This window comes from Myotis nattereri (genome assembly GCF_964212035.1).
Source record: "Myotis nattereri genome assembly, chromosome: 6".
NCBI classification, from domain to species: domain Eukaryota; kingdom Metazoa; phylum Chordata; class Mammalia; order Chiroptera; family Vespertilionidae; genus Myotis; species Myotis nattereri.
In genome coordinates this window covers 69013782-69032388 of record NC_138081.1, presented here as the reverse complement: position 1 = coordinate 69032388, position 18607 = coordinate 69013782, and the positions used below count along the sequence as shown (strand labels likewise).

The 18607-nt window shown below is 36.4% G+C and overlaps 1 protein-coding gene across 1 annotated transcript in view; it reads left to right on the top strand.

Annotated features, from left to right (window-relative positions):
* The window catches only part of GRM1 (glutamate metabotropic receptor 1), a 304715-nt gene that overhangs the window by 247978 nt on the left and 38130 nt on the right, over window positions 1-18607 (top strand). Inside the window, exon 6 of the mRNA XM_081093945.1 lies at window positions 9773-9899. Coding sequence (XP_080950071.1) covers window positions 9773-9899 — 127 coding nt within the window. The remainder of the gene's footprint in view (window positions 1-9772; window positions 9900-18607) is intronic.

Genomic DNA, 18607 nt, shown 5'->3' with positions numbered 1-18607 from the left:
TAGGGAAGGGCAGGAAAGAGGGGAGAAGGGGCAGGAGGCAAAGGAAGGGAAAGTGAAAAGAAGAAAAGAGATGGTTGAGGTCAGGGACTAATGTTTATCAAGCTTATACTTGTACAAATACAATAATGCTTTACAGGCATCATCATTCCAATTACCCCTTGAAACATCTCTTTAAAAGCAGGTATCATCACCCCCATTTTACAAATGAGGAATCTGAGGTGCAGAGGGGTTGATTCACTTGCTCCAAGCTTTCTCAGTAGAAAGTGCCAGAGCTGGGCTTGGTGCCAACCCAAAGCTCTTATACCCTACAGCCATATGTTGTCCTACTATCTTTCATTATATGAACTGATATGTTTCCTACAAATGCAAATTTTGATTGCTAAGCCTTATTTTCTCAATAATTCACACTAAAATTATAAGCAGAGGTCCACATTTAAAATGCCGGAGGAACAGAATCTAGAACTAAGGTGGTAGGGAGAATTTGTTAGAGACGGCAGCAGGCAGAGAAATCACGGGAAAGGACCCTGAAGATTGCTTTCACTGCCCTTCTATTCTTGTTTTCCCCTACTCTCCTCTTTGTTTCCCCTCTTAAATTTGTCTTTGGATTCTTTACTACAAGTTGATGGTTTGGGGACTGGAAGTTTGGACGTGGAGAGTGGAGAAAAATTACTACTTCCTACGAATCTCATCTGACCAATCTGACAGAATTTTGGAGACATTAGGGGAACATGGAATATATCATAAATGTTTCCTCATTGCACATGCCATATTGTCATGTAGTAAATAAAGTACACCTTATGCATGTGTAGAAAAGCCCAGTTACACATATCTTACAATCTATAAACTTCAGAATTGGGTTAACTATTTTTCCCTGAACCATTTAAAAGGCGAGGTACAAATATTATGAAGCTTAGTACCTTCACACTTCAAATTATGCTTTCTAAGAATAAGAACAATTCTCTCATAGCCAAAAGACTGGCTAAGAAAATTAGCAATAACATCATCCATTGTAACTGTCCCAAAACATCTCAACGTTCTCTTTATGTGAATCAAAGAATACTATTCATTTAAATTGTTCATAGTTAATATAACCATTTTGGCAACCAGTGAAACAGCAATGTGGTTCCTCCATGATGATATTTTCTAAACTCTGCAGTAGGGTGGCAGGTTCTCAATACAAATTGTCCATAAAAATATTTTTTAAAATCCTTATCTGAGAAGCCTATGATTACATAATGATGATGTGATCTGTCCCAGCTGCTAAAAAACATACTGGCTAAAATTTTGAAAAAAGTAGAAGACAAATATTTTTTTTGTATTATGCTGTGCATGTGTAAACAGAAAGTTACTGAACTTTCTTTGGATGAGGAGGAAACATTTCAAACACTGGTTATAATGAGAAGTTTCATGAATTATCATTAATTTATCCATAGCCACTCATAATACCTACATCTTCACTTCTCATGCTTTGATCTCTTGGTTACTGAACTTTTTGGTGATCATCTTACCTTGTACCCAGCCTGCCCACCACTTTCAGGGACAGGTCTCCATAGGAGCTCCCGCTGAATCACATAATAGTGGGCAGAGCAGGAGCACACATGGCTGCTGTGTGTTGGAGGTGGTCGCAGCAGAAGCAGAGCGCATTTACTTTTCTTAGTAAACATTTTGAAGTATAACATTCATACAGAAAATTGTATGAGGAAGACAATTGTATGAGTATACAAGGTACTCATCCTACCTGGTCTTTACTCTAGCCATTCCCACTGCCTAGAACACTCTGCCACCAGATATATTAAGGGCATACTCTCTTTCCGTCTCTCATATCTTTATTCAAATGGCATTGTCTTGGTGAGGCCTTACTTGACCACAATATGCAAAATTGCAACCTCTATTACAGGTATCTCTCTATCAGAACATGAACCAAGGTGAGGCAAATGAGGTACCTAGGGCACAGACTTTTAAGGAGGCACCCACTCTCAAGGTCCTGCAAGTGCAGGGTGGGTAGTTGCTCAACATGGAGGGTGCATGCCTCTTTAAATGTGGTCCCTAGACACTGCACTTACATCATTTTGGTGCCTGTCCTGAACCCTATTCCTCTCTTTGCTGCTCTTTTCTCAAAGCCCTTCTCTAGAATGATAGCCCCTCAAGGATGGGGATATTATCTGTTTTGTTCACTGGTTATTTCTAGTTTTCGCATAGTTCCTGGCACATTGTAGGCACTCTAAACACACATTGCAAATCAGAATGTTCGGAGTGGGCTGGGGTCGTGCACCTATGACATGAGGCCATAATGTCTCAAAAGAGATTTTATTCCAGGCACCTGGGTGCAGGTGGGCTGATACCGACAAAGGCATCAGCAAAGAGAGCAGGGAGGGGGAAAGGTTTTTATTAATTTTTGCTGGCTGCAAGTCATTCCTGCTGATGTAAGGGTCCGGTTCGTGCTTGGTTCCTCCCAGTGTCAGATGGCTAATGGTTATCTGAGCTATGCGGTGCTTAAGGTTGCAAGCTTTCAGCAAAATATCTGCTAAGCACAATAAGTTTTTCTCATCCCCATTTTATTCTCTTTAGCCCTTTCACAAATGAATGAATGAATGATTAAATGTATGTTCTCTGTGTAAGCATTTCATTCCTCCTTCTAGCAGTGTGCTTAATGCAGTATGTTAGGTTTTGAGCTTTTTAACTTCAATGATCAGGTCTTTTCATTTATTTGTTCTTATGCATAGCACTGTATCTGGCATACGGGGCCACTGAATAAAGGGTTTTTGCCAACCTCTGAGATATAATTTTGGTTCTCAGCATAACATGTCGTCACCCTGCCAGCCATTATTACACTAAGAAGAGCCTAACTCTTGGAAATAACTGGAGATAACGTGACTGAGATTTGCACAAGGTATTGATCCCTTCTGCAGCTGTTTTCTAGCTGAAAAATGCACATAATTAACTTCACCCCATGGAGTATAATTTTGTGTCATTCTGTACAGAACTACTCATGCATAGCTGGTTCAGTATATGTCTATACTTGTGATCGTTTTATATTCCTGTAACATTTTATTACATTTTTTCTATAATAAATGTAGGATTTCCCTAAGTTGATATTCTTATTTAGTTCTTACAACACTCTCTTCAATTACCTTTTCTTTTTATTCTCTTTGAATTATTTATTTCCATTTCTTCTCTTTATGTCATATTCTATATTATGTCCTTTTCTTTTATATACATTATTGAGTAATTAATATGTGCCCAGAACTATGCCAGCACTCTGAATGCAAAGGAAACTTAAGCACAACTTCTTCTTCGAGGAACTCATGGTGTAGCTGGAGAAAAACATGCCAGCAATTAAAATTGATCATTGTCCGAGCTCTCATGGAGGGTGCTGTGGGGACACAGGCGGGCAGGGCTACCTTCCCTCTTGCAGCTGGCTCTTCTACATGTCCGAGCTCTCATGGAGGGTGCTGTGGGGACACAGGCGGGCAGGGCTACCTTCCCTCTTGCAGCTGGCTCTTCTACATGTCCGAGCTCTCATGGAGGGTGCTGTGAGGACACAGGCGGGCAGGGCTGCCTTCCCTCTTGCAGCTGGCTCTTCTACAGTCTAGATTGAGTAGATGCAATTTCTTTATCCTTCTTAGTCTCTCAGGTATTTCCTTTCTGAAGAAATTTTTTCCAATTTCCTTTAACTTATAGTTACTTTTCCTTCATTATATTCTCTTGATGCTGTTTTCTTTCCTCCTTTTTCTAAATAAAACCTTAATTTTAAAAAATCCTTTACAAGCCGAAACCGGTTTGGCTCAGTGGATAGAGCGTCGGCCTGCGGACTGAAAGGTCCCAGGTTCGATTCCGGTCAAGGGCATGTACCTGGGTTGCGGGCACATCTCCAGTAGGAGATGTGCAGGAGGCAGCTGATCGATGTTTCTCTCTCATCGATGTTTCTAACTCTCTATCTCTCTCCCTTCCTCTCTGTAAAAAATCAATAAAATATATTTAAAAAAAAATCCTTTACAAATCACTTCAGAGATTTAGTCATACAGTGAATACTTGGTTTCCTATGGCATAAATACTTCAAGACTCCTGCAGTGTATATGGCATTGAACTATAGCATTGTGTGCAGCAGCAGGTCTCCTGATCTCACTAGCAATAAGTACAGCACCATGTACACATGAAGGGAAAAGAAGCAACAGATCCTCTGCCTCACTAAGCATTGGTCCTTCCAAGGCAGTTTCCATGAAACATCAAGACTTTTATCATGACTTAGAGCTGTCATAGGAAGTGTTTTCCTGTGAAAAAAATATGAAAAAATATTATTCATTTATTGAATGTATACCGTATGCAAAAAAAAATCAATGAGTATTACGGATATAAAAATAATGAAGAATATTCATGATTTGGAGAGATTAAAACATAAATTAGGCATAATAACTTGAGAATTTAAAAAATGTATCTGAAGAGAAACATATCTACCATATAGACATGAAATAGAGGACAAAAGCTAATTTGTGATGACCAAGATACCAACTATATTTTAATTATTAGAAAATTTCAAGTAAGGTAATGTTTCAAAGGGTTTATTGCTCTAGAAATACTCACTGCAACTTTTGATGTTATGCCTATTCTAGAAAGTAGTGACATAGATAAACTGTAGGAGGAAAGATGACATTTGAAATAGAAAAAGGTAATAATAGTCATTCTTCTATTAAAATATAGTTATTTGTTTTCTATATATTTCTGTGTTAGAGCTGGTGGTTAAAACACACACACACACACACACACATACATACACACACACACACTATTTTTTCCCTCTATCTCTTTCCCTCCTTAAAGTATATTCTCTATACAGCAACCAGAATAATCCTTCTGAAAAGCAAGTCAGATGAATTACAAATTTGATAATGTATCTACTCTACTTGAAATCTCCCTCCAAAACAAATAAAGCAAACCGAGTTATGTGGACATTAATGAGGACATATGCGGGGGTTGGCATGGAGAATGTCCTTCAGGGCAGAATTATGTAAGAAATTAATAAGGTTGGGTGCAGAAACAAGGATCAAGGACAAAGTGAATGCCTGACCAAAGAGCAGGCATTATATTTCAAAAGTGTTGGATTAAGGAGGCACTAAAATTCCTTAAGTGGCTTAACTATATATTTTTTAAAAGATTCAATTTGACACTCATTCATTAGCTGCCTACTGTGTGTTCTTGGTTCAGTTCTGTACCTTGATGACTTTGATCTAAAAACAATGGAAGTCCCTTTCTTTGAGGAGTACACAGTCCATTCAGATGATCTGGGCAACTGTGTATACCACTCTAGAGTGAGAAGAGATTGGAGACCTATTACATGGTTAGGCAACAGGGACCGAAATTCAGGTGTAAAGTTATAAAATCTCAGTCCAGAATGTGGCTGAAAATAGAAAATAAAAATTCCATATTATAGACATTATTTGGCAAAATTACGTATACTTGGTAGCTGAATAAAAGAGTAGTAAAAGTTACTCCATTTAAGAAGCTTCATTTTTAATTATTTATTGAAGGTATAAGCTAATCACTTATTCACTCATTTATTCAGTCATTCAAACCCTAATTTTTAATATTTTCCATGTGCTGGTTACCCCTAGGATCTACCTTTACAGTCATCTTGTATAAATAAGTTTGTTTAGCATTATCATCTTTGGATTTGTCTAATTAGTAGTATTAATTTTATAGTGAGAGAAAAAGATAGCACTGATTGAAGAGATATACAGTATTTTGTGATGGTTCTTAATGTACTTTTAATAGTAAGTAAGATTTAAAAGCAACATTCATTTATTAATTTTTCTCCTATAATTTAGAAAATTTTGTCATGTGTAATGTAAATTCCCCATACTTCTTCTGAGTGTAGGTATGAATTTTTCAAAAAGACTTAATTTGATTATCCTTTCCAAAGTTATTTGAATGTAAAAGAAGAAAAAGGAAACCTTCACTTTTTCTGAAAATATACTGTTGTTTGATTTTTTAAATGTAATTCTAAAATAGTGGTATGAAATTCAACCTGATCTGAGAAAATATAATTTTATTTTTACAAAGGCTACAGTTTGCATGACTTTGAGGGATGCCAATATTTGCAGTTTAATTTTTTATTTTACATATGAAAACGTGATAATGTTTTATGTGTTGGGCAGAGACTTTGCTTCTAGTCATGATGGAGTAGCAGAGTCCAGACTTTGCTTTGTGCTGTAAACAATTGAAAACTTGACACAATGTATGAAATAATTGTGTTCCCGTGTTGAGGAGCTGCACATGACCTTGATTTCAGAGGGGAGACAAACAAGGTGAACCTTAAAATCACTCAAGGCATTCTGCCTGGAGGCAATTTCCTGGTTGTTGTTCACTGAGAGAGAACACAGAGTTTAGCCATCTTGCTAATTTAAGAAGACAGAAACTCGAAGTTTCAGAAGGCCAAGGCAGCTAGAATTTGTAATGCAGAGTGAGGGGGAGGAAAGATCTATTCAGAAAAAGTCCCAGAAGTTGGCTGCAAATTCCCTTGAGTATTTGATGGAATGCCGATTTGAGCATGAGTGGGATAAAATTCAAAAAGTCCAAGTAGCCCTAGCTGGTTTGGCTCAGTGGCTAGAACATTGGCCTGCAGACTGAGGGGTCCTGGGTTTGATTCTGGTCAAGGGCATATGCCCAGGCTGCTGGCTAGATCCTCAGTAGGAGGCGTGCAGGAAGCAGCTGATCAATGATTCTCTCTCATCATTGATGTTTCTCTCTCTCTCTCTCTCTCTCTCTCTCTCTCTCTCTCTCTCTCTCTCTCTCTCTCCCTCTCTCTCTCTCTCCCCTTCCTCTCTGAAACCAATAAAAATATATTTTTTAAAAATTCCGGATAAAGAATAATTACTGGGTAGCTGGATTGTAAAGCTCACAGGGAGCCAGAAATTGTTCCAGTCTTCACAAGCCAGAGAGGAAACACCTTATTGAATGCACAAGAAATTAAGTAGAGATCCCAGAGGGGCCACACCTTAATAATGAGACCAAACTATTCATAAAATAGGGACTATTTTACACTTGCCCTAAAAGATTAAAAACATGACTCAAACTGAGCCACAAGTCATTTAGCTGCCTGCCAGAAGGAAGGACAATACTTCTTCAAGAAAAAATCTCCAGTGCTCTACACCTCGTGTGTGACCATACATGGTCAGCATCTAGTCAATAAACTTCAGATATATGACAAAGTGAGAAAAAGTGAGACATAACCAGAAGGAAAATCCAGCAACAGCAACACTCCCAGAAATTACATTGATGAAGAAATTAGCATCAAACATATTAAAATACCTACTTAAAGTACATACTAAAGAATTTAAAACAAAACATGAATATCATGGGAAGGCAAATAAAAATATTAAAACATTACAAAATGGTACTTATACAATGAAAACTAAAATATATAAGAAATAATATTTCAATGAATGGGGTTAACAGATAGATATTAGACATTATAGAAGTAAATATCAATAGTTAAAAACATAGCAACAGGAAATAGGCAAATGAGGCACATAGAGGGAAAACAAAGTTAAATAAATAAACAGATGCTCAGTGACTTGCAGAATACAGTCAAGAGGTATATTACAAGCACAATTAGAGACTCAGGAGACAGGCTAGAGAAAATCATTAAAGAAATAATTACTTGAAAAATATTCAAATGTAATGAAAATGTAAACTCTATTTCATGAACCTCAACAAATCCCAAAGAATTTGAACACATAATGAAATTGCTAGAAACTAGTGATAAAAAAGAAAATCTTAAAATCAGCCACAATAAACAGTTCTGTTACATACATAAAACAAACTCAGAATTACAGCTGACTTCTCATCAGAAACCATATACAAGGCAAGAAAGGAATGACATGTTTAACGTGTTAAAAGAAAAAAAATATTTTAACGTAGAATTCTATTTCCAATAGAATGGCAGATGACAATGGAATGGCAGAAAATGCTAAAAGAACTTTAAAAAAAAACCAACCTGCCAATTTAAACTTTCCTACCAAGTGGAAATATTTTTTTTTCAAAAATTAAGCCAAAATGAAGACTTGTCAAATGAATAAACAGTGAAAGAACTCATAATTCTTACACCAGCACTACAATAAATGTTAAGAAATATTCTTCAGAGTGAAGAAAATTATAGGGGATAGAAAATTGGGTCTATACAAAGGACTTAAAAGCACCAGATGTTAAACTATATTTATTGGGTAAATATCCTATCTAATAAAAGAGTAATATGCAAATTAACTGTCACCCCGTCACTCCACGACAGACATGGCGGCACCCATAGCGGCCAGGGCAGGACACTGGTGACGTCACCCCAGCAACGTGAGCCCAGCAGGCAAGCGCGGCCTGCAGGCAGCACCCAGCAGGGCCCGCTTGGCCATCACCATGGTGTGGAGAAGGCAGGCCCCACAGAGAGCAGAGAACCACGAGGAGTGAGCCCAAGCTGTCAGTAGGACATCCCCTGAGGGCTCCTGGATTGGAGAGGGTGCAGGGTGCTGAGCCCTCCCCCCACCCTTCACGGATTTCATACACCGAGCCTCTAGTAAAATATAATAAATTGTTTTCTTTTTCCAAAAGTGCATTTCAAAGATGATTGTTTAAAGCAAAACTAATTTTCATAGGGGATTATAAAATACATGTAAGTAAAATGTACTAAAACAATACCCAGTAGGAGGGGGAGGTGGAAGAATATTGTAGGGGTCTTACAGTGTAAATGAAGTAGTATAATACTGTTTGAATGTAGGCTGTGATAAGTTAGTGGTGCATATTTTCAATCCTACAACAGCCACAAAAGCAACACAGAGGTTTAGCAAGTATGCCAATTTTAGAGATAAAATGAAGTGCTAAAAAAATTCTCAATCCAAAAGAAGGCAGAATAAAAGGAAAAGGAAACATAGGACAGATGGAATAGACAGAAAAAAAGAGATGATTGATGCATATCCACTCACACCAATGATTTTAATAAATGACACATTAATAGGAAGGCAGAGATTGTCAGACTGGAGATGAAAGCAATATCTAATCATATGCTGTTTACAAGAAACTCACTTTAAATGCAGTGTGTTTTGATGTTTATTTTTGTATTGTGTAAGTGAAAATGTGCTTACCAAACAATTTGAAAATGGGAGAAAGTTTAAATTGCTCAGATAATGAGCAATTCTTCAGTAATTTTGGGCTAGTCATTTTTCTTGCAACAATTTATGTGACCTGTTGAATTCACTAGAGCAAATAGCAAGACCAATAACTGGGCTATACTTTCTTAGCCATCAGTCCGTTTTTATCTATATAAAATTTCTCAGACTTTCATAATTATAATAAACATTCCATAACGCCACGGTTTTTATAATTTAATGAGTTTTTATTATATGGAAACTTTTGTGTTTAAGTATTACTTGTTCTTTCAGAGAAGAAAGCTCCATCTTTACTTTCTGAGAATAATTAATACCTATTAATATAAATAAGAATAAAATTCACCTGTTTTATTATTAACTCCGTAAAAGATAATGTAGTCAATTATCTTTATTAAAGAAATTATTATTGAAAAACTTCCAAATCCAGCATGAAATGAATTGAAATTCACATTTGAACTCTAAGGTAACCAGGTATGTTTTAATCCATGTACTTAATTGTCTCCATCATATAGAATTTTTTTTTTAAAGTTACCTTTTTATTGCAGTATGAAAACAAGTCATCTGAAATAGCAGACTTTCTGGAGAAACCTTCTTTAGGCATGTGAAATATTGCTATGTTACAGGTTATACGGAAAGGAGAAGTGAGCTGCTGCTGGATTTGCACAGCCTGTAAAGAGAATGAATATGTGCAAGACGAGTTCACCTGCAAAGCCTGTGACTTGGGGTGGTGGCCCAATGCAGATCTCACAGGTAGGAGCTGTTGTACTTGTAAACCTTGTCTCTGGTGATTGGCCCTTTCACAATGTTTAAAATGTGAGCGATCAGCTCATGACCTGTTTGATGTCCATTTACAGTATGCACTCTCTAAGGCTCATGCAGAGTATACAGACCTCTTATAAATTTTCCATGATCTATGTTAAAAAGAAAGTTTATTTAAACCTAAATTTAAAAATGTATTGACAGTGAATCCTGGTATGCCAGTTGTTTAGTTTCTTTTTAAAAATTTCATTTGAAGATATTTGTAATCACTTGAATTTATATTTGAACTTCTTTCCTGAACATCATGTCTGAGGTACTATAGCAGGCCCTATAGATACAAAGATAAGTGAAATATAGTCCTACCCATGTTTTGCTTAAAATCTATTAGGGGAGGGAGGGGGTAAGGGGGAGAGATCAACTAAAGGACTTGTATGCATGCATATAAGCCAAACCAATGGACACGGACAGCAGGGGGATGAGAGTATGAGTGGGAGGTGGGGGGGGGGGTGTTGGGGGTTAATGGGAAATGAGGACACATTTGTAATACCTTAACCAATAAAGAAATTTAAAAAATCTATTAGGAAAAAAATGTAAAAATATAAAATATAGCCCAGCTGACTTGGCACAGTGGTTGAACTTTGACATATGAACCAGGAGGCCACAGTTTAACTCACGGTCAGGGCACAAGTCCAGGTTGCGGGTTTGATCCCCAGTGTGGGGCATGTAGGAGGCAGCTGATTAATGATTCTCTCTCATCATTGATGTTTCTATCTCTTCTTCTCCCCTCCTCTCTGAAATCAATAAAGACATATTTTAAAAAAAATCCTCCTTGACTATAAGTAGATGAATATTAATATAATTATCCTTTTAAAGAATTTAATCCATCATATATATAAAAGTCACTTTAACATTCAAATGAGTTGAGCCAGCAACAGCTCAGACTGTCTTTATCTTACAATAGCCAAGTGTTTCATATATACAAATATCCATATTTTTCCAATCTTTTCTTTAGGATATTTTAGAATATACATTTCTCACACTAATTTATACTTAGTGTTAAATGCCATCTGTTGTTTCTGCATCTTTTAGTCTTATACATGAATGGAAAATGAGATCTCATTTGCCACTTATTTTGTGCCATGTCAGGCTCAGAGCAAGGGTGCATGCAGTACAGGACAATGTGTTGTTGGTTGTTGCCATGGTAGCAGTAATTGTTAAAAAAGAAAACCCACAGGCAGAGAATCCCCAAAATCACTAGAAATACTCAGAGGAGTAAATGCATTGCTTTTAAGTGGGTATTTTATTTTCATGGGTAGATCTTTTTTACTGAATTTCAGTTAAAATTGATAAACTATTCTTTTCTGAGAAATGGTGCTTTTTTAAATTGAAGAGAAAGTTTCTTAAGATATGTTTAAAATACTTTTGTGAGATAGCTGCTTTCCATATGTGCTCCAAAGACTCTAATACTAATGGATAAAAGCATGTTTATAAGTGAGTTTTTATTTTTATTAGCATATGTTTTTTGGCTATGAAGAAAAATTGGTATATTTCTTAGAGGATGTGATTTCTGAAGCTGTTAATAAGTTTTTCATATTTCTTTTTTGGAAAAAATGCACATTTAAATTTTACACTTTATTTTTTTATGATGCATAAACAGGGATCTATTCTGCCATAATATATAACTTCACAGTAGTTTAACAATTCATGGGACAATTATATATAATCTAATGCTACTTATTTCTTTTAAAAAGTAAAATAGTATAAGAGAATTCCTCTTATACTACACTAAATTTAATCATTAAAAAATAGAAAATACTAAATTAAAGCCCTGGCTGAGTAGGTCAGTTGGTTAGACCATTGTCTCGATATGCCAAGGTTGAGGTTGAGGGTTCAATCCCCGGTCAGGGCAAATATAGGAATCAATCAATGAATGTATAACTAAGTGGAACAACAAATCAATATCTCTCTTTCTTCCTCTCTCTCTCTCTAAAAGTCAATGAATGAAAAATTTTAAAAGACAATACTAAAGTATCAAAATTAACTAATATTAACCATTTTTGTTCATTAAAGTAGTTGCAGTGATCTCTCATACTATCTACTTATTTATTTATTTATTTAATTTTATACATACACAATCATCTGCTTTATACCCGTCTTTTTTTTTCTCTCTCTCTCTCTCTTTTTTTTTTTTTTTTTTAGCAACTGGGGTCATATGAATGAATTAAATAAGGTTTATATCCTGGGGGATGAGCTTCATATGAAATTACACATGTAAACAGTTATCATATAAATCCTACAATAAGAATATGTGCAAAATATCATATTAACATAGAATTAAAAAAGGGATTATTTTTTCCAGGGAAGAGAAAAGCCTTCACAGGGGAAGGAACATTTGAGTTGAACAGTGAATACTAAATAGGCACTTCATATTAATGTAATAACATTAAAGAAAGCATTTGGATGAAACCTTATGTAATCATGAAGTGTTACTGTAAATGTTATAAAATGCCCAAGACACTTTGGATAGAATAATTGTGGCCTTTCTTTACTTCTTGATTCATATTGTTTTCTTTGCCTAATTGAAAAGAAGTCCAATATTAAATTTTAGCTTCCTCCAATGCATTTGGGTCTTACAGGTGAGCCATTACTTGGTTCAAAAATTAGGAATAATCCCTGGTCCTCAGGTCAGAGTTATTACCACTTCTCTTGGATTTTGCTCAGAAATTTGTAGTTTACTTGAAGGAAACTGACTTGTCCGATGGCTCTGGATTGTCTGAGATGACTCTAACCATGGAAACTGTCAGGTTTTTAAGTTTCCAGGACTTTAAATACGTTTTGCACAACTCCCGTAATGACTTCTCCTTTTGGATGAGGCTCAGGTAGGCTCAGAATACCTTTCACACATGTTGAAGGTAACCTCCACCCCTTCTAGTCTTGGGATTCCCAAATACACCTGGAGGTTGGATAATTCTTCTCTTGAAACCTCACAATAAGACAAAAGTGCTTCATGGATCGTGCAGTGTTCATCATGGCAATCAGATGGCACCAGGACAAATGGAGCTCTGGCCAGTGTGGGGCCTAGCAGTGCAGGAGGGGAGATCCTGAAGGAGAGAGCCTGCCTAAATTGAAGCCTGCCAATTGAATTTCCAGAGTTTTAGGAGGAGAAAATTCTCCAAGTCATGTTTCCTGGCCTTGCTCAGGAAGCCTTATACTCAGGAAGCCATTACTTAAGGTTTTCAGATGAACTTCTGAGGTGACAATTTCTAAAAGTCCAAATCAGATGCATCTGGGCCACCAGCAGATGTGTTTATTTGAATTTTGATCTTGGAGCACCAACCTCTGGGTGCATGAATGCCAGCAGGCACCCTTCCCTTTTTAGGTAGTTTTTTTCAGATGCTTCATCTTCTCAATTGAGCCTCTTGTCATGCTAGTTCTCTGCTATGAACATTTTAACGTTGATGCCACAATGCAGAGTGATGCCTGTAGATGGATCCCAGTGATCCTCTCACCTACTCACCTACCTACCTGCCTGCCTGTGTGAATTCTTAATGTGATGATAAAACTGTGGGGAAATGTTCATGTTTGAAGTACCTTAGACAAATGCCTGAATGAAGCTAATTGAGAGAGGTGGTCATTGTGTTGTGCCGCAGTCTGGGAGGGTACAAGTTGGTCATAGCCAAATTCTGTCAGAATGATGGGTCTTGTTTTGGCATTCTGATTATGTTGCAGATTACCAAGAGAAGGGAATGGTGAGGCACTGATAGTGAGTGACCTTTGACTCATCTCGCTTTATGTTTTTTAACTTGAATTTTACTTGATTAGATTTCAAAGTAATCTTGGCATTCAAATGGAAGGACCCTGAGGTGAGGGTTGTAGGAGGGGGAGGGCACAGCTTGACATTGATACTAGGAGGGGTGGGAGTGAAGAAATGGAAAGGGGTGGTTAGTTATATTGCAGAGGATGCAAGTGGTAGGGAATGTGGGTTGTAGAGAATTCTCTGGAGAAAATATCATGGGGCAGAGCTCTGGAAAATTTAATAGAACTTGCGGGCAAATACAAGTTAATATTAGTAAATTGTTAATGCTAGTTGAATTGTTGCTTGGAAGCACAAAAGTTCCTTGGATATATTCTAAAGCACTTAGGACTCTCAGTGCAAGGGAAAAAAGCAAAATTATTTTGCTTTGCTGCAAGGTGGGAAAGACTGAAAAGGTGTAACTGAAAACCTGAGTCATTTGAAAGATGGGTCTCACAAACTTGTATCAGCAGGGTCCTAACATCCTTCACTGCTTTGCAAGCTTCTTAAGTGGTGTATCTGAAACTGTGGAGATGAGTCATCGAAAAGACTAAATGCTCAAATTATGGACTTTTAAAGTATTTAAATTTGAGCCCAGACAGCTTGGGTTAGTGGTTGAGCTTTGACCCATGAACCAGTAGGTCACATCTCAATTCAAGGTTAGGGCACATGCCCGGGTTGTGGGCTCTATCCCCTGTGTGGGGCATGCAGGAGGCAGCTGATCAATGATTCTCTCTTATCATTGACATTACTATCTCTCTCTCCCTCTCCCTTCCTCTCTGAAATCAATAAAAATATATAAAAGATTAAAAAAGATAAACTACTGGTATTTAAATTTGAGATTTTGGTATACACTTAAGATAAGTTTAGATATATGCTTTTGAGTTACTCTTCTTGGGTTACAACTTGTTTTTATTCACTGTGATTTTGTGATTGAAAATTCTGAGCAAAGTGCAAAACAAGGATTTCTAAAGGAATTTTTATGTTACATCATGCCTTATAAACACATCACTTGTATTTTCTTTGTGGCAAGTATTAATAGCAACAACAGTTTTTTCTTATTATTATCATTTCAAAGTCATTTGAACAAGGAGAATCAAATAACCTTTTGTGGTCACTGTAAAATGACTGTAATATTTGGTAGCAAACAATCCATGTACCAAGTTAGAGGTTAGCATCCATCATATTTTCAGTTTAAAAGTTTTGCTTTTTAAGTGATCCAGTACTAGAGGGGAAACTATCAGCCAAAATCAGTTTGGGGACTGGAGCAAAATAGGGTGTGATCTGATTGTAAAAATGTAGGGAAGGATCTGAAAACCCTTTATGATATCACTTGTTTGAGGTGCATTTACTGCAGTGGTTCTCAACCTTGGCTGCACATTAGAATCACCTGAGAATCTTCTTAAAATCATTATTTCTGGGCCCCATCCTCCAGAAATTCTGTTTCTTTGTTACGGGGTGGGGCCCCAGAAATCAGGATTTGAAAAAGATTCCCAGGTGATTCTAATGTGCAGCCAAGGTTGAGAACCAATGATCTACTGAATTGGTAAAGTAATACCAGTGGCTTTTTTTTTTTTTTAATCATGGCCCTCTTCCCCTTAAATTTCACTTTAGAAATTTTAAATCCACAGTACATTTTGCCCTTGGGCTTTTGCTGTCTTCTGGTGTGTTGGTTTTTTAAAATGTTTTAAAACATGTGAGTCTGATTGTTCCATTCTTAATCAGTGACTTGGGCATGGCACAATTACTATCCTTGAGATTTAAAGAGTATTAGTTATGCACATATGGGAAAATAGGTTGGGTATGTTGTTGTGCCATTGAAACTGTAAAAATAGGTGGTGAGAAGTATTTGTATGTTGCTCTATTTGGTAAGAACTAGTACTGTTGCCTCATGTACGTGACTAATCCTTTTTCTTTCTCATTATCCTATATAATAAAAGGCTAATATGCAAACTGGTCATTATGATGCACACTGACCACCAGGAGGAAGATGCTCAATGCAGGAGCTTCCCCCTGGTGGTCAGTGTGTTCCTACAGGGGGAGCACCACTCAGCCAGAAGCCAGGCTCATGGTTGGCGAGTGCCTTTGTGGCAGCACTAAGGACTCCTCGGGGGATGTCCACCTGCCAGCTTAGGCCCAGGGAGCAGGCCTAAGCCAGCAGGCAGACATCCCCCAAGGGGTCCTGGACTGTGAGAGGGTGCAGGCTGGGTTGAGGGGCCCCCCCACCCCCTAGTGCATGAATGTTGTGCACCAGGCCTCTAGTAGCACAAATAAAGGTTTGAATTCTAAACTCAGAAAAAGAAAAAAGAAACTCAGTTTAAAATCACTAAGGGATTTAACCTCCAGCAATATTAAGGTTCCTTTTCATTTGTCCAGAGAGTTTGGAATAAATTGTTTGTTGTTTTATGTGAGGCCCTTGTGTAAAGATTTCTAGTCAGAGCAGTCTGTTTAGCATGATCATCTCTAAAACATTTCTATTATATATTTTTAGATGTTTTTATAGTACCTTTTTACTGCAGAGCTCAATAATTGCTTTCTGAATGCAATTATTTTACACAGTATCAATGTATAAAAAATGACATTATTTTAAATTTTTAAAAAGTACCTGAAGACTTTTTTTTTTAAAAAAGTTCCTATCTTATGTTAAATAAATGAATTATTCTGAAAGCATCCCAGCTATTAGTTTATATATCTGTTATTTTCTTTTAACAATTTGTTATGCCACAGGGGGGCCACAATTTATTTCTTAGAAAAGTTTGGATTGTGGTAGTATTGCATTTTGTAATACTTATTAGACTATTTATTATATATTAAATCTGGTAGTTTTCCTTTTGATTTTTAGTATAAGAACAATAGTACTGGGTTGTTTAAAATTCATTTCTGGGTATGGGCACTTCTTAAGTGACATAAACATAACCCTGAGATTTTTCTACATTGATTAAGATATGTGTCTATTCTGGTCAAGGGCATGTACCTGGGTTGCGGGCACATCCCCAGTAGGAGATGTGCAGGAGGCAGCTGATCGATGTTTCTCTCTCATCGATGTTTCTAACTCTCTATCTCTCTCCCTTCCTCTCTGTAAAAAATCAATAAAATATATTTTTAAAAAAAGATATGTGACTATTATATCAGTGGATAGTAATATAGGAAGGAGAAGAAACAACAATTCATAATTAGCTAATTAACTAGTAGAAAATGTTGGCTGTTTTAATAGGGTTTTATTACTTATGATAACACTTAAACAACCTTGTACAAAACCTAAACATATTTTGACCAATTCAGTTTATGCCTTCAGTTGTCCTTATGCATTGGCTATTGAATTAAGAAATTGATTTTAATGGGCAAATTGGTTATCTATTGCTGTATCACTTCAAAACTTAGTAGCTTACAACAAACACACATTCATTATCTCACAGTTTCTGTGGGTCAGGGATATGGACATAGTTTAGCTGGGTTCTCTGCTTCATGATTTTTCACAGGCCTAAAATCAAGGTGTCAGCGAGGATAGGGTCTAATCTGAAGGATAGACTTCCAATCCCACTTGTGTGGTAATTGTGAGAATGTAATCCTCAAAGGTTGTTGGACTAGAGTTTCAGTGTTTTCCTGGTTGTTGGATGGAGACTAATCTCGGTTCCTTGCAACATGGCAGGAGAGTCGGTTACCCAGATGAAAATCATTATCTTATTTGTTGCTTTACCTAAAGATCCACAATTACATTAATTTCTAGTTTATTTACTTTGATATTCTATCTAAATGTCTAGTCACATATAGAATATTTATGAGTCAGTAATTATGTATTTTAACATTTTTCTCTGGTTTGATTCCCCTAATTCAGGTTTGAGCCCACTTATAGGAAGAGAAGATTAGTCCTTCTCTCAGTTGTTGAGCCCACCCCAGAATTATTTGAAGGTTTCCTAAAGCCTGTCTTCACTCTTTATTTAGTTTATAACTTTGAATCTTTACCAAAGAAGAGCTTCTGAAATTGCCTTATGTAATGCATTTTTATTTTTAAAATTTTACACCACTGTGTTATTTAAATCTTCTCTTTTCTAATCTGCTGCCTTTAAACATTTTCCTCCATGAGGCTAACAATTAATTGAATTAGTTGGTATATATCTATAGAGTCTAACAATAAATATTTAATAAAATTCCTGAATTTTGCAGAAAATATTTTGCCTGTAGCTCTAAAATTTAGGAAAACCATTAATTATAGCTCTTAAATTGGCTCAGGGTTTTAATTCAACTTCCACAGGTATGACTTGTGTTCTCCAAATTTAAAATATAGTATTCTTTTCTAATGAAAACTTTGATGTCAGAACAGTTCATTAAAAAAACATCAGGTAAAGTTACATAGAAAACGAGAAATGCAGAGAGGGTTGCTTTCAAAAGGTTACCAAGGCTTTGACAAAGACTACATTGGAATTTAAATTTTATTTAGCAACTTCAGTGTGCCAATTAAGAAGCTGAATATTAACTATTTAGTATTTTATTTCCTAATTTGTCTACAAAACCTTTCATATATTTTAATTTATTGATTGTGTCATATCAAAAGTTCTCCCTAATGATCATTGTTATTCTAAAGATTCTATTTAATCATCTTTCTAAATTTTCTGATGCTGGTATTTAAAAAAAAAGGATCATCTTTTACAGACTCATCAAGGAAATTAGAAGATTTAAAATTAAAATGTGACTTTTTATAGGAAACGGAAGTTCTTCCAAGAAGAGGATGAGACCTTCATAGACAAACCCTGACAGACAAGAGAGAGGCTACTAAAATCAGTCAAGAGATTGTGCTTGTGAATAGTTGGCACTCACTTGTTAAATGTGCACCTGCTCCTGATTGGGTGTTTATCAGAAACAAGTGCTGATACCGATTGGATGGCACCTCAAAACATGGTCACCGAGG